We start from the raw sequence: 22,376 nt of genomic DNA on the forward strand, positions 1-22,376 counted from the left end.
TTGTGCTTATCAGACAATTTCTGACTTTACCAATGGTATTAAAACTCCAAGTCCCTGGTCTGGGGTAATTCCATCGACTTCAGGCAGGTGAGAACTTGAGTAAAGAAATCACCCAGGTCAGATCACCATGGAGACAAAACATAGTGATTGGCCTGGGAATCTTCTATTTCATTGGTTGTGCCAAGTCCGTGGCAGAACCTCCGACTATGCAATTGGCATGGAGACGGAAGCGAAGTCCGGCCTTCGTCTCGTCACCAGCACGGGTGTTTGTGAAGTTGACAGGTTGCGCCACGAAATTCAGTGGCACAACATCCAACTAAAGACTGAGACGAGCCGAGTCCGGTCTTTGTTCAGTTCAGTGAATAATTGTCTAAACACGCAACTCCGATTATCCGTCAAAGAAAATATGGGGGCGGGATATGCGGCGCAAGTCATTACGTTGTCTGCTTCTACAATATTATGACAAGATGCGTTCTTCGGATCAACCTGTCGTTAGCTTCATGCCACGTGCATTGCCGGAAAGCATTTGAACGGTGATTTCCAGATTTGGTTTTTCACGTCAGAATCAGATGTAGGCTTAGCTTGGGGTTTGGGAGTAAACTGTTTCGAGTAAATTGGTCAGAAGAAGCATCTCTCCTGTTGCATTGCACTTCATTGCACGTGTCTCCACATACTTGTATACCAGTAACGACCTTGGTCGAAATCCGATGCAGGATGCGGACAACAAAGTCAAAAATGTTGGGCAGTTAGTTGTGTTACATTGAGGCTGACGGGCCGGCCCGGCGCACTGAGCTCGGATAGAAAAGTCGATATGTCGACTGTTGATAACCACTTTCAATCTCACGAATGACTGAAGATGAAAATTAAAATTCGGTGAAGGAAAGAAAAAGGCTATAAGACAAAGTGAATTATTGTAGGTGTAATATTTTCAATTTGTAAGGTCATGTACATCTACTAGCAGTGAATACTTATATAAGCAATTTATAAAGTCTTCGGCCCTTGGCACATGGATAACAGCGCGTACGTCACCAGCTCAAATTTAAAGAGATTCAGATGTCGGGCCGGGCAGTTGGGGTGGTTTAGCAGTCAGCCAAAGTTGGACAGGTTGTGCCAGCATCCAATCTTCTGCCATTGTCGTATATAAGGTGTAAATAAATTACAGTTTGCATTTTGTCAACTCTTTCATACTGGCTAACTGGCGAACCAGTTAAAGCCACTATGGCCCAGACATTATGCATCAAAATTCTCTGAGCTCTCAAATGATAACAATCTTGGACGCAATAATATGCAGAATAACTTGGTTTATGGCGGAACATGGTCGTAAAACCGTACACCAGGTTGATATACTGGCACTGCACATTTTGGTGTCGTCACAACCAGCACAACCACGGACAACCAGGATGACATAAGTGCCTCTTAAAGGTAACTTGGCAGGAGCCAAAACGCCAGTTAATTGTACAGAAGGAAAGTGGTCCATTAATAATCTAGTAAAGAGGTAGATAACGTTCACACAGCAGCAGGATATCAGTCCTAGAGTATGTCATTTCCAAAATACGCCACCCAACTAGACCTATACTACAACAGGTCATTGTCTTTGCGGTTATTATTTTCTAAGAGAAAAAAAACACGCTTCCACTGACAGATTTGAACACCCTCACATGAGTGTGCTGCGATACTTTCGCCTATTCACGGTCTTCCTTCGCATTGGGGATCGTTGATAGACAGGTATTCTCCTGCGCTGCACACCCTGACCCCTGCTCGCCCGATGGTCTTGCATTTACCCGGTTTGACCTCTATCTGTAAAGAGAGAACCAATGGGGTAAAACAGATGGTGGCGGCCTTATTCATGAATTCCACATGAGCATTTCGCTCCAGCCACGCCTAGACCGCGTCAGCTTAGCTTCCCGGTGACCAGTGTGAGGCGACTCTGGCCAAGGCCGTGTTTCTTTTCGAACATCACGCGCTGCAGGGCGTTCGCTCCCGCTTCAGGAAAGCACTTGAGCCGGGCATTACCATCGCAAGCACAAACCGCAAATTAACAGCAGATCAAAGGTAAAAGTTTTAAAATGTCACGGAATAAAGCGGAACAAAGGAATCTATTATGCATTTTAAACACATCTTAATCATCCGCCAGACAGCAGAGACGAACCCCTTTCCACAGGGAGACAATTTAGACTTCATTTCATACCGGCCCTGGCTTTAAAATGAAGATAACACTTACTCTCTCAACTTCAATGAAACAATCTGCATCGTCCTCGCTGATTGGTGACGGCGTGTGGACGTCATCCGCGCTGATTTGCCCACCAGTACTGCTAATGAAGTCATGAAAGTCCAGGAAACCACCCTGAAGAAGGATGTCATAGGAAGAGCATGAGAGTGTGAGTGCATGACTAAACGGTGGTGGCTATAGTTGGTAGCATGCTTATATGTATGAATGTCAGAAGTCCATTCGGTCTTGAAATAATAAGGCAGTAAAATGTGGAATTGATTTCCTGCTACTTAGATGAATTGAAATACATGTAATGTTGACAGGGGAATAATAGAGATCAAGATATTGACAAAATATACACCAGGTTTCTACGATGGCCCCACCTGCGCCATGTTGTCACAACCGACCAGTACAACCACGGACAAAGTGAAAATTTAGTTTGGTCTACTCAAGCATAGATTCATCTTTGCTTGGTTGAATGTGAATGTCCTCGCTCTTTTTCCTTATGAGTGCAGCCTTGGACACAGCAACAAACATCCATGTTTACTGCATTAAAATCAGATCAATTATACAGTGACCTTCATTAGATGAGGAACTCAGTCATACCTAATGATAGCGAATAAATATCTCGTTAGGAGCCAAATGTCCACATCGAGGACATTGATTCATTCTTTCTCACGTATAATAAGCAGGTTTTGATTGATACTACTCGTGGAGCAATTTGATAACGGTACTGGGGACCTAATGGTCATTAACATGTCTGGAGCAACGAACAGCGAAGAATGTTATGACGATCTGTTTTGAACATTTATCCGATTCCACCGACAAGTGACCGAGTATAAGAAATGATAGTTTAGTAGTGTCGCTAAAAGAATTAGCGCAGGACTTATCAAGACTTGATGACACCACTACAGAATTTCGTGCTTCAAACTTAATACTTCGTGCGTCGTCGTTCGTACGGCCCGATTGCGAAAACTGCTTAATAGAATAAACGATGTGCATGTACGACCCCTTGACCTTTAAAGGGGCTCTGTCTTAGTAGCTTACCACAATTTCCAGTATTGTACGTATGATTCCCCATCACCCCGTCAATTTCCTAGTAACCATGTACCAGCTATCTATTGCCACTCCCAGTGCCACCAGGGAATATTGTTTCCAGGTGGGCTTGTTGTTGTTTTCACCCAATTACGCCAATTACTACGCCGAACGTGCACATTCAAGATAGAACCAGCCTCCACCTGCTGTTCTTCGGCTCAACAAGTTTAAAGTTTAAACAGTTATTTTGATACTGTGAAAATGTTTCCGCGAATAGGGCACATGATAACGAGACGACATCATGAACACACTTTTTTACGTGGCCGATAACGTAAATTCGTGCCGAAACAACGACATTTCGCATCAAGTTGCCAATAGCGTTGATTACTTCTGTCAAAGTCAGCAGATCGCACGTGGCTCTTTTCAAGCCATCAAAATAGATTATCATAGATACATGTAGGCCTGTAGAAAAGCTAATTTTCAAATACTCAAAATAATCCAAGAAATAAGAGCAACTTATAGGCATTGGAAAAAATGATGTACGCGGTATACCTCCCAGAAGAACTTTAGAAGATCCACCGCCACGACAAAATGTTCATGAAATGAAATATATCTGAAGCTCAGAGCAAAAGTGTGTTTCTCAATTCATAAGTCACACAAAGGATTTCAAAACTCAAAAGCCTTTGTTTTTAAGAGTGAATGCACATGGTCTTCGAGAGACGCTCTCACAGATCGAGGCGACTGGGGAGGTAGAATTGTTGTTTGGCTCGAATGGAAGTACGCAGTGACTTACCGATTGTTGATTTCGTTTCTGTCTGCCCTGTGTAGTAGACCTTTCCAAGACCTTTTCTTTGATGATAGCTCCATCGTTTATTGCGGCGAGAACAGATAACATGACCAACACGATTAGGTGACAAGCCAAGCTATCGTACATGGTGAAGAACCTGAAGGAGACAGCATGGTGTCCATCAGAAATAAATTCTTTGCGATTAGGCCTATTGGTATTTTAATGGCAATGCAATCCCCAACATGTCTTTACGACCAAGTTACCATATGCCGATAAAAGATATGCAAAATAAACATTTATGCATTTTTTAAAAAGTGAAAATACCAGCTGTGCCAGGTTTTCTTTTCTTCTGGTACTTAAAAGAGAGTATTTCGCTGGGACTGATATATAAGTATGTATATATGCAACAAGGTGCAAACAGGAATTAAGGACGATGTTATTCGCTGCTTTAATTGACCTACTAATTTACCGTAACGGTTACCATTCCCATTCCATATCACCTAGTCACAAATAATTACTGTTGTCTCCTGGTTTCTAACAGCAGAGTTCAATCATAAGCTAATACGCGGATACAGTTCCAAGATTTGGAAAATGGTAAACAATCTTCAAATCCCTTCTCCTTCAATACAAGATATGGAAAGGACAGACATTGTAACGGACTTCATTATCCTGGCATGTCATATATTGTTACAAGAAAATGGGATGAAGAACCACCTACCTCATTTTCGAATATTCCTACTTGGGCCTGATCAAGAAACTGCGGTTGAACTGACCAGGTTATCCTTTCCTCCGGCTGCAACTCCTTAATGAACGGCGATCACCTTACCCGAGCGAATCTACCGGCTGATCGACCATTAACAATCACTTTCCCGATGTTGCTTGTACTTAAACGAACCCGTGGACTCACCAGGCGAAGGGAGCGCTAGCTGTTTTAGAGTCACTCTTTGTTTGATTGATGAGACCTCCCACCTCCTGCTGTTGATCGAATGGTGATAGATCCGAATCACCGTCTATCATCTGCGCGAGTGTGGTAGTCGGACAGCAAAGAAAACAACTTGGCAAAGGTCAGATTTTCAATTTTCTAACAAGTTTGGCCGATCAAACGCACAGCCAATGATGTGCCGTTACTAAATCAGTTGAAAAGATAACTAATCAATAATTAAAGCGAGAACATAGGCGTACCGACGATTTCCTATTTCTTTCAATCAAAATGATGAACACAAACTGTTGACCAGACGTGCATCAGGAGACCCAGCCAAAAACGCATTTTTCGAGTTACACCGCCAACCTCATACCTTGCTTTACGTAGTTGTCCTCAAGTTCAGTAGACTGAACGAGCACGTAGTTAAACGTCATAACACTTCCTTAATGGAACTGATTAGCTATCGAGTTCTCGACTCTTGAGTGTCACTTCGATGATATCATGCCAGTTGGCACAAAAAGGGGAAACAGAGGAATAATTGATGATGTTGCCGCGTGCTTATCTTCCCAATCCGACGTAACGGAGGCGTATAAACACAGCGGTCCTTCAACATCCCGATGTTTTTGGAGCCGCCATTATCGGAAGAAGTAGTCAGCTGTACATGTTTCTGTCTGCGTAAACAGCCATTAGGCAGGTTTCGCAACCCTTACGAAGAGCTACGAACAACGACGTTTGTAAATGTACTTTATCAACGACATACAAAATTTCCGCAAGGGAAGAACTAATTCTAGGAAAGAAGTAGATTTACGAGTGACTCGCAAATGAATTACCACATGACTTGATCGGACACGACAGTCCGTGTCATTCGTAGGCCGGGTTGCGAAATCTGCCTTTTAACGAGACCGAAGAAGAATGAAGCGCTTTTCCGATGCAGGTACATGACTTGAATATATTAAAAAAGACGAGTTCTGAGACGATTTTCTTATATTCTACTGGAAAAGGATGCCACCACCGACTTTAAGTCAAGGTAAAGGAAAAAGCTTACACCAGTTACTAGTTTGCTGCGTGTAACATCCTCCTAAAACGAGAGAAACTAAACCTGCGTGGGTCGAAACCTTGATCTCGTTATCCTGGGCTTGTAATGTTCTTTGTTTTCTTCTATTCGGACAGTGCGATTTACCTCCATCAATCTCCTATTAAACATGACAGACGCCGATAACTAAACTCATTATGCTACATGTAGGGCAGGAATCCAAGGCGGGAAAAGATACCGCCTAGAGGAGATACAGCGCTAGAGAGAGGTACATAAACTAACATCGACTTGGCCCACACAATCGGTACTAATGACGTATGAGGTCCGTCGAAGTCAAGGCTCTTCGCCGTTCGAATGAAAGTGCTGCCATCTTAAAAGTCACAATAACCGGGCGCAACAGCTCCTCGCCGACATTACAGTAAACCATAGTGTCTTCTTCCCTTTCTGTATTCGCAACAGGCAGCGTGCGACTCTGACACAGAGAAGAAAGCAATCGCCCCCCTCGTCCCCCGGCATGAAGAGCATGGTAAAAAGAAAACAGTTTAGAATTCGTCAATGTCATTTCTAAGACGTCTTGTGGCCCTTTATTTGTGTATTTCTTTTGAGTTTGTTAATGTCTTTTCTTGGACTTCTTGTTCCCATTTTGCGGATCTGTATCAGTGGATGCGGCTCTCTTCTTCCCAACACCTTTGCCAGCCTTTTCTGATGGCGCCTTCCCCTTGACCGCAATGTCGATGTCAAGTTGACCTGCAGTATGGGAAGTCCACAGTGCCAATTCAAGTTTATGGGGTGTCCAGTCGAACTCGGAACCTAAAAACAAGACTATAATTGTAATATAGCTATGGTAGTCAAGCACATGAACGGTAATGACAGAAATGAGAATAAGGTGGTTCCATCTTTGCGCTAAAATCGCAACCATACCTTTGCCTTTGAGATCAGTCATCTGGTTTTCAACTAGTTCTGCATACAGGAGGTAACGCTTCAGAGTATAGTCTAGAGGTTGGAGCTGAGGGAAAACCAGCATGGACTCGTCTGCCATGAAGGGAGCGTGTTCTGGTGCCCCTGCTGCCAGGATTCCTGCAATAATAAACGAGTTCGTTTTTGAGGGAAACATCATTCTGTATGGCATTTGAATATACCGGTACATTCATATTTGCTATACTGTTTTCGTATGCCATGGCATGAAGGTTGAATTCCCGAGGAGACTTCAATCTACCCTTTCTCCTTTACACTAATACATGACTAAATTATTTTACCTGAGGCTGTTGCAGGTCCAACGGCCTTTAAGACAGTCAGTGCCGAAATGGCCTTAGAGAGATTCGGTAGAGCTTTGAAGGCTTTTTTACTAGCACTGATTACATCCTCTGGTTTGTTTTCCTGGACCATTTCAGTCAAACGAGGCCGGAATTTACCTCTCTGAAAATAAGACTAAGCAGTGACTCAGAGCAATCAATATGGCATGATGAGTGCGATTTTGTTTTCAAGGTTAAGGTTATTGGTCACCAAGAAGGTTAAATTTCCGCGCTCACAAGTTTAACAATTCCTAAACGCATCAATGCTAATACTCATGGGTTTTAAACGTCATATTTATAGGGCAGTCTACATGGAACCAAATCAAATTCTCACCATTAGTTTCCAAACCATAAGTTTGCTAATCTCCTCATGTGTGATATATTTTTCTTCCCGTCTCTGCATAAGTTTTGGGAGCTCTTCCTGAAACCTAAAAGTACAGATCTTGGTTGTGAAGAACAGCACCGAAAGAAACGCGCATCTTTGTCAACCGACCGGTGGCACGATCAGCAGACTAGATTTTATACCAACCCGACGTAATTGATACAACAGGGACCATCTCCAACAGAAATTTGGTGCCACCGAAACCTTCAATCATGATCAATGGCCAGTCTGACCAGCTGCATTGTAACTGCACGACGGAGCTTCTGACACGGCAATTTATTCAAATCCTAGTGAGGTTACATGTAGCTGTTGACAAAAGGAATGTCTGAAAAGCAGCCAGCAGATCGTGTTGAATGGAAAACAGCAGGTTCAAATGTATTAAATTAAACATAATTTAGGGCTTTTCAATCATTTAGTCTCACATTGCGGTCACCCCTATATATCAATTGATCTCATTAATCAACCTTGTCTTATTAGAGGATGAGCAAGAATAGCAAGTATCTCCTCATTACGTATATAATAATCATTACCCACCGCGGCATTCAGGATTCCGGGTCCCCCTATACTTATGAGGCGACCCCCTGATCATGCCCCATAACCAATTAGTACCAAATCCTTACCAACTGTCCAGCTCCAGTAGTGTGTCTCCGCCCTTTGGTCGCCTGGGTGTCTTTGTCAGTGTTTTAGCCTTCTGACGGAGTACGTCATTATACTTTTGGTAGCACAATTCAATGAAATCGGGGTCAAAATCGACTGACATCGCGCCAATCTAGTTGGGTATGATAAAGAATACGGAACTAATAGGCAAACTGCTGAACGAGTAACCGACTGTTTATGCGGCCTTTATATGGGGCATGATGCCCAAACGTTGAATGGGATTTCATTGTCACTGGAGGAACAGGACTGCGGTCTAATACAATAGGCTTAATAGTATGACCCACGGGGCTGCACTGGTTCCGCACGGTTTGTTCAAATGCGACCCCCATCACCATCACATGCCCGTGCCGCGGCAGAAAATCCGGGTTCACTGTCGTGTCTAGGGAAATTAACAAGTGGGGAAAAAGATCCAAAATAAGAGTTGATTTCAAATATCAATTAGCACTTAGGCCATCATGACCTTCATATAGAAACTCACTCTTTCTTCTGTCAAGAAGAAGTCAATGCGGATGTGTCCGTTTAAATAAAGTGTCTTGGGGGAAATCCCAGGTTAAGATTGCGGTTGAAACGGGACCGAAAACTAGAGGTATGGTGTGTTGACGAACCGGACTTCCTGGACTCAGAGCCAATGTTTTCTTTTGTGAATTGCCTCATAACACGGAAATTTCTTGAGAAATATTACGATTACTGAGACGACGTATATACTTGACATAAAAAGCTTACATAGGATCCTATGATTCTTTAAGCGTTCGACATTTCCAATTGCAACATCGGTTAAAACGCACTTCCAATTGACTGATTCTGTGACCTATCACCAGTTTGTTTTGTTTTGTAAGTTAAAGAATGGATATAAATCAACCCCCGAAGACAATGCTGAATTACACGGTGAGTTGAATTATCGATCTGATATCGCTCAAGTCCATCAGTAGTGATATGAAATTAAAATCGCTAAGCACATGTTGAAGTGTGCAATGCCCCCTAAAATGTCGTGTAAGTTTCTATTACTCTTCTGTGAGGAATCTTCCAATTACGACACAAGTCATATATACGGGTGCATGCTCCCTTTAATATATCCCCACCGTAATGTGGCTCCTCTATCAAACGTCTACAGAACCACAATGGAACCGAACATTGCTTGTACATCTTCTCCTCCGTTCCGTGGCAAAGTGGCCCGGTGACTGAATTGCTTTGTTTCTGCATGGGACACCCTGTCGGCAGCCTTTCACAATAAGTGCCATAGGCCTAATGGAGTTTACATATACCTGGAGCGTTGAATACCAACCGCCTCGTTAGCGCAGTAGGCAGCGCGTCAGTCTCATAATCTGAAGGTCGTGAGTTCGATCCTCACACGGGGCATCCGGCTATGCCTTGCGGCGGTTCGCTTTTTGCACGACCAAATGCAATTCTCTTTCTTATTACCAAAACTTCATGATATTATTTTTTTAATCCTACAAGTTCCAAACTGAGCCACCAAACATAACTTTTTGCAAGCCTATGGTGTGGCCCGAATCTAAAATACCTTCAATCGATTCAATTTCTGCAACCAACGCCACTTCAGCATTCTCACTACAGCCTTTGCTTCCTTTTTCAAGTCAGTGGAGTGTTTTACCACTTATAATTAAACTTAAGGATGTTACCTTTAAGGAGGGATGAACACCATGCAGTGGCGACTCCATCACTCGTCCCGGTATCAAATGCGACACGTGGTTGCGGGTGTCGCTGGTCGTGGCTTCCGCGGTCCTGCTAGAGAAATCGTCTATGCGGACGGGCTGAATGATGTGACGTAAATGCTGATGGTTGCATTATATTTTATCCGGATAGAGGCTCTACGGCTGCTTAAAGTCCTAGGGGGTTCTCTCTCAAGTTTTGAATGTCAACTCCGTTAATTGACATGATTATATCAATCACTCTGCCAATTAGCGAGTGCTGGTCATTCGATATTTGACATTTCAGAAATCTCATTCATATTTTGCAATCCCTGATATAAACTGGGTCAGATTTTCATCGCCCAACCACCGTTTACTTGTATTTTGACGTGTACTAACTAGACTTTGTCAACACTTTACCTGGCTCTTAATGCCATTTTTAAGTCGGATTCATATTCTGGTGCTTACAACTGGTATGTACATGTAATCCCTACTTACATCATTTGCAGACTGTTTATTCTAGTTATAATGTTATTTTGGTGTCTTCATGAAAATACTAGTAGATAACAAATGCATGCCCAAAACAGCCCCGAGGAAACAATGAACTTGGAGAGGCTGTTTACGTAGATGACTTTCCATGATCACGTACATGTACCATGTTTTAGTCCAATCTATAAATAGCATGTCATCCGCTGAGAGATAAGAACCACGTCACAGAATCACTCTGACGGAAACAACGCCGAGATATAAAAAGGGACAGGCCAAGTTTCTTAGGCAGTACTCGATAACGGAATCGCCAAGACGTGACGTCACGGTGACATCACGTTGTCCCACCTGTTACCATGACATCTCCACCCACCACCCCAGTAAATTGTGTCGCATAACCTAGCATTTTACGCTCGAAGCCTTAGCAACAGCTATATTAATACACTCCCCCGCAATCTGTGTTTTCATTTCGTCCCAGTTTACCTTGGAGCTGAGAGAAAGGGACGATGTCACGACAGCTATTGACCAAATCAGATTTGAAGACGCACGTGGGAGCTAGTCCCCAGTGCGCCAAATCTGAGCACATATTGACCGACTAGAGATGCGGGGATGTAAATACCGGCATCTGATCGTAACCGAAATGTCAAGTGTCAGTGTGGCTCATCATTGAAAAAAAGAAATTAGATCAAATAATGGCAATGAAATTATAGTAATTGTTTTGACATTTCCACTGGTTCGTGTTGCCTCTATATGTTGCCCCATGAGAGTTGGCCAGAACGTCCCGGATGATGATTTTATGAACGGGACTGCTGAGCAGCCGGCCATTAACTCTCCGTATCCCATGTCATCATAACGCCCGCCTCTGATTGGCTAATGGTTGGTGAATGACACCAAGACGAGGCAAATGCGTGTAGTGAGTGCTGCGTTTCAATGTCAACAGACCGGCTGAACGTTTATTGGATGAAAATCATTCATTGAGCAAAGCAGTGTCAGTAGCAACAGGCGACAGAGCAGGTTGTGCGCTGAGTCAGTCTCTTTCACCATTGGAAGTATCGGTAGGGAAAAATTCTGTGGTGTTGTTATTTCACAGGAGGGATTTATAGAAACATTCTATCAGAAACTCACGGATCCGGTCAGCCGGCTCACTAGGTAAGCAGACGATGTTTTCATTCATCAATTCAGTGTTGTCAAACTGTGATGGTTCCAGCTCGTGTCAATACTGATGTTCCTGCACCAGTGCACCTCATGGTTATTCATAAGACTATCCGGTTGGAAATTCGTGAGACGCTGGAATTCAGAATGAGACGCTTGAATTCAGATTGAGACAACGCATCCTCCACTTATACTGCTTACTGCCATCGCGCATTATGTGTTTCTTTGATTAATTATTGAATGCCATCAACCTTAACCAGTTTTCCTTCATATTGCTTCCTGCCATGATCAGCCATAACACATAACAAGTTCCAGGATCTACAGTTGTTTACTGCCGTCAACCGTAACGCGTTTACTTTCACTAATTGTTTACTGCCGTCAACCGTAACGCGTTTACTTTCACTAATTGTTTACTGCCGTCAACCGTAGCGCGTTTACTTTCACTATTTATTTTCTGCCATCAACCATAACGTGTTTACTTTACTATTGTTTACTGCCATCAACCGTAACGTGTTTACTTTACTATTGTTTACTGCCATTAACCATAACGTGTTTACTATTTACTGCCATTAACCGTATTGCGTTGACTTGTCAACCATACAGCCGTTACATGTTTTCTTTCACCAATAACTACCATCTACCATAGCGCGTTCACTTGCCCTAGTTGTTTTCTGCATCCATGGAATATTTTTATCAAGTTCCTTATAATTGACCCAGACTCTCTAATTAGTAATTGACTTGGATGTCCGTCGACCCTCCACAAAATAAGCTGTCATCTTACGTCTCGGTCTCCAGAGTAACATCCTTGGATGATAGGACATAAATGAACTAACCACTAATTTGTGTGTCGTTCTATAAACGATAAAAAACAACGCCGGTATTATCAATGATAACGCGGTGGTAATAAACGACCATCAACTGTTTTTTCTCATGTAACAATTTGTCTGGGCCATACATCATTCATGTACAATGAATAAGCCTGAATGTATTAAACGACTATTATCAAATGTCCCTTCTCCAAGGCAAATGATCAAATTTTTTACCTGTATTTTTTGTTATAGCACATGTACATTTATACATGTATAGCCTGTAGTTTGATAAGTATCAGAGGCTTATCTTATGATAATATCTATATCTTTGCATTAAATTTGAATGGAAGTTGTCACAACCAGTATTCATTGTGTGTAGGTTGTACTTAAGTGGATACAACAGGTGGGAGCAAGCTGGGCTTGACCCATGGCCCGCTCCTATTTGCGATAAAAGGAAATTACCTGCTTATTTTCTTAAAATACCTTTGAATAAATTAGAAAACAATATTTTCCTCTCCTTCTCTTCTTGTTCCTGCAATTCGCTTGAAAACAAGTGTAATCGATTATGAGTGAGCTAATAAACATGATTGGCTCATATTGCTCTTGGGATATCTGATCGTTATTAGATCTATTGTATCACTAATCAGATCAATCACAGATCCGATCCATCGGCAAATCACTTGGTCTGATCGCCGAGTGAACAGCATCGATCACTGATTTGGAAATTGTGTATGAGGGTTGATGCTGGACTGTTTTGGGAAGCAAGCAGTGAATAGTCATGGTTTTCGGAAACATGAAATGAAAGGTTGTCTTAACAGCTTTTTCTCTGGCACGGTACTATGGGTGTCTTGACAAGGTGTGTGGGTAACTTTTACAGAGTTTGGGGCGAAGTAAAATACAGCAAATAGTTGATAATTGCGATCGCTTCTAGTCTTCATCAGGGCACATTTAGCGACAACCTCACTTGAGAAAAGAGCGGATGTGGAAACTGTGACGTTGCTGAATGAAGTCACGAATCTTGAGAGAAAATATCCAAAGCTGTTCTTCGGAAAGATCCAACAATTGCTTTTTTTCCATTGTAACAAAAATCTACATGCATGGTTCATTTATAAATGGTTTCTTTGCTGGTTTATTGCAATCTACAATGACACCGCAAAACATTATGGTATCGATTTCTGCATTTGCATGAGAACGGGGGTTTGTAGCTTAACCTGACAATATGAAGCAGCAAGTGCTGGCATCTCTGCTTGCACCTGGCGCAGGCCTCATCTCAACTGCTTATTATAGAAACTCAAGGGGAACATGAAAGAGCGAAGTATGTAAATCGATAAAATATCCATACATTCATGTCACCATGCACATGTGAGTTGGCTCAACTTTTCTTATTTACATATCAAGTGGTTAAAGGGCTGTGATGACAGTGAATGCTAAACATTTGCTGAAAGTTGAAAATTGGAAGTTTTTTCGACATTCTTGGGTCCTTTGACAATCCAAACTTTAAAGAAATCCGATCAGTAACTCGTGCTCCAGAGCCCAAAAAGATGCGGATATAAAATTTACGAATGTACCATATATTAATTGAATTAAAGCCACCTGGATCGTTGCTTAATATAGCAACTGGATATTGGCTTGTAACTGTTATTACCTGCTTATTTATTATTCAGCACTTCACACGTAAGATTTATTAATTCCTCCCCCATTGAGCAAACGAAAATTACTTTGTTATAGCTGGCTGAATTTAGCATGCTGCATTTGGTATCACTTCATTCAATATATAGGTTGGTTACTCTAAGATGCCATTTTGTGAGAGAACCGTTTAACTTCCACGGATGCCAACTTCTTAAATCCTTTCTAAGATGTCACAAGATGACTCTGCAAGTCATAAACCAGCTGTAATCTCTTATAAAAAAGGATTTTAAAGTATGTCAGTTGCCAACCTTCGACAACCCGATCCGTGCAACGGTTTTATATTTGGTATCAGTCTGTAATATCGAATTGGATTCAGCATATTTTCGTATGATTATACATTTAGCCACACCTGTTTACACAAACAGAGCTATCAGTCATGTATATAAATGACACTATTTTCAAAGTCCAGACAACATTTGAATACTGTATGTAAATTATGACATTATCATTGATGAGAGTTAACTTTCTGCCAAGAGCGATTTATGACGTTGCTGCAAAACAACCTGTTGAACGTGAACATGTTGAATGCTGCCGTTTCGCTGGTTTCAGTGATGATGATTGTCCACGGTGATTTGTTTAAAGTTTGTCTGACAACCAAAAGAATGCAATCCCGTTATATGCAGGAAAAAGAGATACATTTATGCTGCGAAAGTTCCGACAGTTGTCAAAACAACGCACAACAAATATCGTAATAGGAAATAGCGAGGATTTTATCCTGCTCCCAGAAACAGTAAGTTAGCATGTGACTACAAACTTAAAGCCATACGAGATTGTGGGTTAATTTCTGTTTGATGCCAATCACATGGTTAATAACTCGCCCCTTCACCAAGGCGTTATTTGGTCAACCTCTCACATCAGTTGACTTAGGTTTATCTCCATGGGAATGTAGCAGGCTGGTTCGACCACGGTCGTATCGATCTATTGGTTTAGCCCTGTTATCTTAGAGCCAGACCTAAACTGAACGCATAGTGCCATTGGGGCACTTCTATGAGAAATACCAAATGCCTTCTCGAGACGATCCAAGGGTTTTTCGATGGCACTATTGGGTATTTCAATAGTAGCAGGTCATTCAACTACCGTCGACATGCAGACTGATATACATGTACCCATATTACTAATATTGATTAGACTGTGCTAGGCAAATTTTTTCTACATCAGGAGTTCTCTTCCCTTCTCAATAGCCTGTAGTCCTGATGAGGCTTTCACGTTGTAGTATTCTTTTATGTATTAAATCCTTAAATTGGCCAAAATTACTGTCTTTTATTTGTATCATCACTTCCACACGATGGGCTTTTTCTTATTTGAATAATCTATATAGTTCCATGTACATTGTATGCACATTCCAAATTGCTTAAACATTTTTGAAAAAGTGCCACTGGATAAATGTTGGCGAAAAATGTATTTTGTGCAGCCACTTGATATACATGTCACACTGCGGTATTGTCATCAAGTACTCTGCTACCTGTCCTTGCTACAATGATCCCACACGCTATGTAGCACATTTCTCAACCCCCGCCAACGAGGTAATAACAATGCTAACGATGGCTAACTATTCATCGATGTCACATTGTTGGCTATTCACGATGCGAACACCGCGTTTGATCAGTAAGGAGACGGCCGCCATTACTCAGTCAAAGCACGTTGATCATTAGTGAATCTGTTTCTGAATTGGATATGGATGAACAGAAAAGGAAGCTGGGGGAAGGGAGGTGCATATATTATCCTGTTGGTACTAGATTTAGAAGGTGCTAAGTATTTGTCGCTTCAACATTGTACAGTTGTTTCACGGGGCACGTGAAGCAAGAATGCTGTCACCAATATTCACATTATGTTGGAGATAAGAGATAAATGAAAGGTCGGCAATGGGAAAAGAAGATACGTTCATAAAACTGGTGTACACTGTTCTTAGAAGGGCACTTGATTACCTAACACCGCTTCTTGATTCAGAATAAGTATCGGTGAATGAATTTTGATCGATATTGAAGTAAGTGCTCTTCGCCGAGTTTTACTCTGAAATAGACATATGAGCTACACTGTAGGCCGGGTGGACAGAGAGAGAGTATGTTATGCAATTTTATGCAAAGTTTCTGCCCTTTGATACTCTTCACCACGAATATTTATGTCGTCCTATGCAGTTTTGAATTCTATTTACATATTAAGATGTAGTTTTCATCGATGTCTAGTATTAGAAATCGACTCACGTATATGAATACGAACAATTTCTATGTCAATCAGACGCCTTGTGTCTCTGTCCCGTTTTTTGTTGATCAAGTCGAGGACCTCCCAACTGATCAATCACCCTGTCATGTCCCTGCATCATAGACGTTATTTGAAGTCAATTCCTTGGGGTTTTTGAGGATTCCTTGTTTTCTGGAATCCCAAAATCTATGGCCTGTTTATTTTACATTGTAGTATATATACATGTGAAACCAGCCGGTGATACGATTGAAGTAATATGCAGTATTGAGTGAACTTTATTCTTATATGGTGTGAAAACCTACCAGATGTCAACTGTGATAACCGCATCCAAAACATTTCTCGTCCACTCTGCGACGCGATAACACAGATCACGCCCATTGACAAGCCTCACAGTATCGGTTTTGAGAATGTAATTGTTACAACGTTAGTTGTTTTTCGATTCTCACGATATTAACACTATATGTATAGCAAAAACAGAAGAAGATTTTTATTGGTGTCGATCAAGTTCTAGACAGGGAAAAGGAACTACCATTTCTCACTAGAATGGTGCGTGCGTGTCCCTATTCAAGATCCCTTGCCGTTCAACATATGACCCAAAGACAGAGTACACACTATCAAAACTGGGACGGTGTCTGAAGAAGGCATTCGTAGCAGTTTCTTGCCCCAACGTTGACCCTGTGTGACAGCGGATATAGTCCCCCTGGAGTCATAGTCCGGTAGCATTGTATTTGACCAATTAAGCAGCATGATCTATTGTACCGCTAACCCTAACCAAAACATTTAGCAATGCGGGCTATTGTTACACGGACTATCAGCCCTAGGACTACTATCCCCGCCACACCTGCCTACGAGTAGTAATATGAAAATCTGCATGCTGCATGCATGCTTGGTAGCTTGGTTGTTTTCAGGCTAATGCATATCAAATTAATCCGTACGGTATGTTAGTAAAATTAACGCATTGACATGCGACTATATTATGTATGCTTAGCAGTGAATTGACAGGTGAACACATTCCCTTACCCACTGCATCCGGGGGACGTACAGTCAAATAGGCCTAAATGGAGATGTCTATTCATGGCAGTCATAATTTCATAATTGATCCCGCCAAATGAGGACACAGCTGCAACTTATTTGTGTTTGCGTCTAACTTACTACTAATTAACCACCAGACGACACATTTTATGGAGTCTGGAAAGCGCTCTCGGTTAATTGCTATAGGCCTCCATAAGTTATATATGTGGCAAATAATGATGTAGTTTCAACAAATTTCTTCAATGAAACATGACTGTGGCAATGTCGTATTCACATGATTAAGGACTTGCAGATCCTTTGTGGTCAACGCTCAAGTTCGTTACATACCATGTAGTATTTATGACAGCATTTATTTGACTTCTGATTGCAGATATGCCCTGCCAGCCAGGCATTGTCGTCAATAGCTGTAACTCTATAGTGACACCAATTAACAGCTATATTTATTCGAATACAGTGCATGCATGCGTGGCTACCACTTAATACATGTATCCATATTTGGTATGACGTTTTTATAATAACGTCATATACGTTCACAACGATATCGTGTAACAACACGCATATCACTTTACAACCAGCCATTCCTTATTGCAACAATACACATTAACCTTTGTATAGTTCTAAGATATTGATAATTGATAATTAATTATTTGTCTCCTGGCCTTTGATGTAACTATCACTTTGGGTGTCAATATCTTGTTTTGGCAAATATCTGTCATGTTATTGGTCATCTTTACTAATTTTATTCTTTCCTTCCATGAACCAACATTAGCAACTTGATCATCTAATGTATGTCTGTATTCGACAGTTTCACGCTGACGACCAGAAAAGACGGAGAAGATTGTTGTCCGAATTGAATTCGACTAATTTTCTTTGCCTTTTTTGCCTTGCTTGTAAAATGACAAATTGCATTTGGTTATCAACACCTTTCATTCACAGTATATATAGTTAGCCGCTCCTCAGTTTTCAACAGTTCTAGGCAATCCATTAAAAGTCGTGTGTAGTCGTGATAAAGACATGATTGAGGTAAATGCTGAATGTTTGGATGTCATTTCAAGTAAGCTAAGTACCATATAATGCTCTGTGCTCTCATAGTTTGGCAAGAACTTGTCCCATCACAATTACATACATCATGAATTCATTCACAAGCATCACATGAGGTGTATTTTACAATGGGGCTGCCAATACAATGATACTAGCTGAAATCGACGCCTGCGTTGTATCTCTGTCCGCTTATTATGTGCGCTGATGCCATCCTTCGTCAATTTGAGTCTTGCTCATACGAGAACCAACTGAGTTACCTGATTCCGACTTTGATCTGTAAAGCAATTATATGAAATGTTCAGATTTCATCAAGTTAAGGAGCGGCTTTTGTACACGATATTCAGTTCTCTGAAGTAAGCATTAATCATTTGCCGTCTTCCGCCAGAGACTGGGTATCTTCTTACAAATCACGGAAGAACCCCGCCAATTATATTATCAGTAATAACAGCCGTCGAGATTCAAAATGGCCGCTAAATGACGTCAGCGCCAATACGGCCAGCAGCATAACAATATAACAATTCCCAGTTATCAGCAGGTGATATATGCTGAAGGTCATCCGTATCCAATGACAACGGTTGAGGCCGAAGCTGATAAAATGCAGACGAATTCCGAATTGTGGTCTTGATTGCAAAAATCTCCATCTCAGGGCTTCAGTGTAATCACTGAACGTTTGATTGTGCGTTTTCATGTGAAATCACGGAGCGGTATTGACAGAGGAGATGTGTCCGCCTACTTGGAGGCTAAAGTCTGTTCAAAAGAAGTTCCTCCACTTCGTGGCTGATGGTCAAGCCCAGCGTATTGGCAGTACTCAAAAAACCTGACGAAGACGGCATCTTGAGTTTCACTACTTTCGACGGCCCTTGAAATTTCACATAACAATAATTGACAATAAGAAATCCTTACCAAGAAGATGAAGAATGCACAACAAAAAAGTGCGTTTAAAAGCCGATTCTCTCGTACTGTATTAAAAACAACCTGTGTCATCTGGCATGAAAGCTTCCATCAACTCATTCCGGCGTTATCCTGAGTGTTCAACACATTACAGTACCCAGTGACTTTATACCGCTGTAAGACGGCAAAGAAAGCACTGAATGAGTAAATAGACGACCCTGGTATCCTGGATACACACAGCATTGATTTGTGCAGTTTATTTTCTAACATAGCCTAGTGTCTGTGGTCTGTAGTTTGATCGATCCCATAGTTGGTGATGTTGCTCCATGATAAGTGGTCATAATGGTCTTTAAAAGAGCAGTGGTGATTTTCATCACGGTGGAGCAGGTCTGGCTGCAACCGAATGTTCCCATTCCGCTGATGATCGTATTCATCGGATTAACAAGGTTGTCGTTCAGGCAAGTCACCGAGAGTTTGGTACAATGACAGAATGGGCCGTGGTCATTATTTTCAATGATTTGCTGTTATGGTTCCACTTATTGGATAACTTTATAACCGAAGTAACCTTATTGTTCCTCTCACCAAAGATTGGCAATCATACCTTGTTATCATAAAATAAAATATAGTGCTTCATCAGTACTTTAGTACGGCAGCATTATAGTGCCACTAAAGAAGAAGAAAAAAAGAAAAAATTTCTCGTAATAACGACTTTTAATCTTGTAATAACGACTTTCTTTCTCGTTATAACGACTTTTAATCTCGTAATAACGACTTTCTTTCTCGTTATAACGACTTTAAATCTTTTCTTTAACAATTTTTCTGGACTTGGAGTACTTTTTTCTCATTTATTTCATTTTACAATACAAAGCCTTGGTACCCTTTTCCAAACGTTTGTTCATGTGTATCAACAATTTTGTTGATAGATGGATGTCCAATAGACAACTTGTGATGTTTCCTTTGTAAAGTTGCTTCTAAAACACGGGTCCCTCATTCTGCATTCCATCACTTTTTTGCCATTTCCTCGGTTTAGCTTCGTGCTGTTCAAAAGGAGCATGCCCGTGTATTGATCACACCGAGAAAATTAATAAAACGACGATGATGAAAAACAACTTTGAGCAAAAATAAATCAAAGGTTATGTTATTGTTGCATCGGAGATGATGAATAGTATGCTCTTATCTCATAGCTAGCAGATACGGATGCGACAGAAGCTACAGTTATCTATGAAAAGCAGCAAAGGGCATTGCATTTTGTTCAACAATACACTACATGTAACTCTACTTTGATAAAACATGTCCGGTATAATAGGTTCATTGTCGTACCAGTTATGAATAAATATTTGCCCGTGGGTACGTGTGCCTCGGTTTGAAAGCTTGGCGTGTTTCAGTATTTATCCTACATTTCCAAAATGTCAACGAGGATCCCGGTAGCGCGTGGATACTCTGGTATTTCAAAGAAAGTTAGGGCCCAGCGTGGAATCGCCCAAGGCCAGTGCTTTACTGAAAACAGTAATGATGAAAACAGTGGCGGACAAGGCGAGATGTATGATGAATGGCACGCAGTTCCAAAGGGAAATTTCACTTCCCTCTATCTCATCTTGAGTCTGGTCTTCATACGACAGGTCGAGAAAGCGTTAGTTATTACTTGACTGGTAAGAGAGAGTTAGGAAGCTCTCAAAAAAGAGAGTGTTTTGTTGTCGGATGTGCAAATGTGACGCCAAATGTTGCGTGCGACAACTCATAACAAGCTCATATTGGTGCACATTACCCGGAAACACGCCGTGACCGACATGCAGAGTAGCTAAAAATACGTATTAGTTGGAATGATAACCAATTTAGTGCCATCATGACTATAATAAAAGTCGCTATCACGAATCACTGTCACCCGGAGTCTCCTAAGAGCAACAAGCCAACCTCGCCCCGCTACTTCACTTCAGGTTGAATGTACATGTCATGTCATGAGCGTTCGGTAATGAATAATGGCTTATCCTTGCACGGTAATTGATCCAACTGGCTGACTGGCTTCATCATGAAGAATGAATGGGGCCAGTCTTTCTGACTATGAGATCAGCTGAAGGAAGATCGTATCGGTAGAAACCAATCTCGGCGTTCCCTATGGGTGAACCGACAGCTAGTGCAATGTACTCTTAGTTGGCGTGCGTAAATTGGTCTTAAGTGTTATTTTCGTTGCAAATTGCACGATGAGTAAGAGGGAGAAGGGTCAATTCATGAGATGACACGCAGTTTCGCTTCCATCTTCTTGGAGTTACCTTTCCTTCTGGCATGTTATGTACCAGCGAGAATTAACAAACACTGAATACACATGTTCGGTCTAAGAAATAAAGAATTTTGAGCTTTTGTCACAAATATGCGTTTCGTAGAAGTGTTTCAGCGGGGTATTGGTATATTCATACAATCCGTGGCGGCCAATAAATCTTACTTAAATTTTTCACGATCACATCCTCGTTGTTGAAGCAACCATTCGTCGAGCTGCTTCGTGGAAGATAAGTATTACCGTATTGTCAAATGGATTGAGGTGACTTGGGTCGCCCTTATTATCTCATATCACGAACCAGGGGAGAGATAAGTCACACACGAAGCGAGGACATATTAGCTTAAGCTGTATCTCCTCCGATTGATATGAGAGATACTTAACCCATGAATCAATAGAAAATACTGCCCAGCTATCATGCAGTCAATACATTCCCGCGAGATCGATACGATTAATCTGACTTGTGAGCAGTATCTGTCACTTTAATCGTATTTGAACAGGATGTATCTGTCTAATGACTGTGTGGTGTGCACCCTTCTTTATTTCATGCCTCGTTGGGCTCAACGCGGGGACGCAGCGCTCGGATATTGACAGATTTCATCCGGTGGTGATCATCGCTGATTTGGTTTACTTTTGTATGTGTTCCCGTAGCTTATCGCATGTTGACGAGATTCATCAGATTGCTATCAGTCATGACTGAACTGATTTACTGGTGTCGTCAATGAAACCACATCAAGACTGCTGCATTTACCCAGTGAAGCAGAATATCTGGCTTTAAGGGAAACGAATTACTGAGACGCTACACCCAGATTTAAAGTGAATTAACTTTACTTTACTGTCGACAT

General features: G+C 41.5%; 3 protein-coding genes and 1 non-coding gene across 5 annotated transcripts in view; 2 read left to right on the top strand and 2 right to left on the bottom strand.

Annotated features, from left to right (window-relative positions):
- Window positions 1-904: 904 nt before the first annotated feature.
- LOC135494002 (uncharacterized) lies at window positions 905-5,294 on the bottom strand. The gene is made up of 4 exons (XM_064781731.1): window positions 4,750-5,294; window positions 4,038-4,188; window positions 2,222-2,344; window positions 905-1,797 (listed from the first exon to the last, which is right to left on the bottom strand). Exons 1-4 carry the CDS (start codon window positions 4,752-4,754, stop codon window positions 1,687-1,689), a joined length of 390 nt encoding a protein of 129 aa, XP_064637801.1. The 5' UTR covers window positions 4,755-5,294; the 3' UTR covers window positions 905-1,686.
- A 625-nt stretch (window positions 5,295-5,919) lies between these two features.
- On the bottom strand, window positions 5,920-8,464 carry LOC135501846 (uncharacterized). Its single transcript, XM_064794265.1, has 5 exons — window positions 8,281-8,464; window positions 7,613-7,706; window positions 7,243-7,402; window positions 6,908-7,063; window positions 5,920-6,796 (listed from the first exon to the last, which is right to left on the bottom strand). The coding sequence occupies exons 1-5, from the start codon at window positions 8,418-8,420 to the stop codon at window positions 6,597-6,599; spliced, it is 750 nt and encodes a 249-aa protein (XP_064650335.1). The 5' UTR covers window positions 8,421-8,464; the 3' UTR covers window positions 5,920-6,596.
- Window positions 8,465-9,600: 1,136 nt separating this feature from the next.
- Window positions 9,601-9,673, top strand: Trnam-cau (transfer RNA methionine (anticodon CAU)). The gene has a single exon. It is a non-coding gene; the product is annotated as a tRNA-Met (tRNA).
- A 1,778-nt stretch (window positions 9,674-11,451) lies between these two features.
- Window positions 11,452-22,376, top strand: part of LOC135494011 (protein dimmed-like) — a 76,149-nt gene continuing 65,224 nt past the window's right edge. For both annotated transcript variants that reach the window (XR_010448341.1, XM_064781744.1), the window contains exon 1: window positions 11,452-11,598. The gene's annotated coding sequence lies outside the window, so the exon portion shown is untranslated. The remainder of the gene's footprint in view (window positions 11,599-22,376) is intronic.

Source organism: Lineus longissimus, chromosome 1 (genome assembly GCF_910592395.1).
Source record: "Lineus longissimus chromosome 1, tnLinLong1.2, whole genome shotgun sequence".
NCBI lineage: Eukaryota > Metazoa > Nemertea > Pilidiophora > Heteronemertea > Lineidae > Lineus > Lineus longissimus.

Coding starts and splice junctions, on each gene's coding strand:
- LOC135501846 (XM_064794265.1), bottom strand. CDS start 8,420: ATGTCAGTCGATTTTGACCCCGATTTCATTGAATTGTGCTACCAAAAG. Junction 7,403..7,612: donor TTATGGTTTGGAAACTAATG/GTGAGAATTTGA, acceptor TCTTATTTTCAG/AGAGGTAAATTCCGGCCTCG. Junction 6,797..6,907: donor GACTGATCTCAAAGGCAAAG/GTATGGTTGCGA, acceptor TCTTGTTTTTAG/GTTCCGAGTTCGACTGGACA.
- LOC135494002 (XM_064781731.1), bottom strand. Junction 2,345..4,037: donor AGAAACGAAATCAACAATCG/GTAAGTCACTGC, acceptor ATCCTTCTTCAG/GGTGGTTTCCTGGACTTTCA. Junction 1,798..2,221: donor GTTTCATTGAAGTTGAGAGA/GTAAGTGTTATC, acceptor CTCTCTTTACAG/ATAGAGGTCAAACCGGGTAA.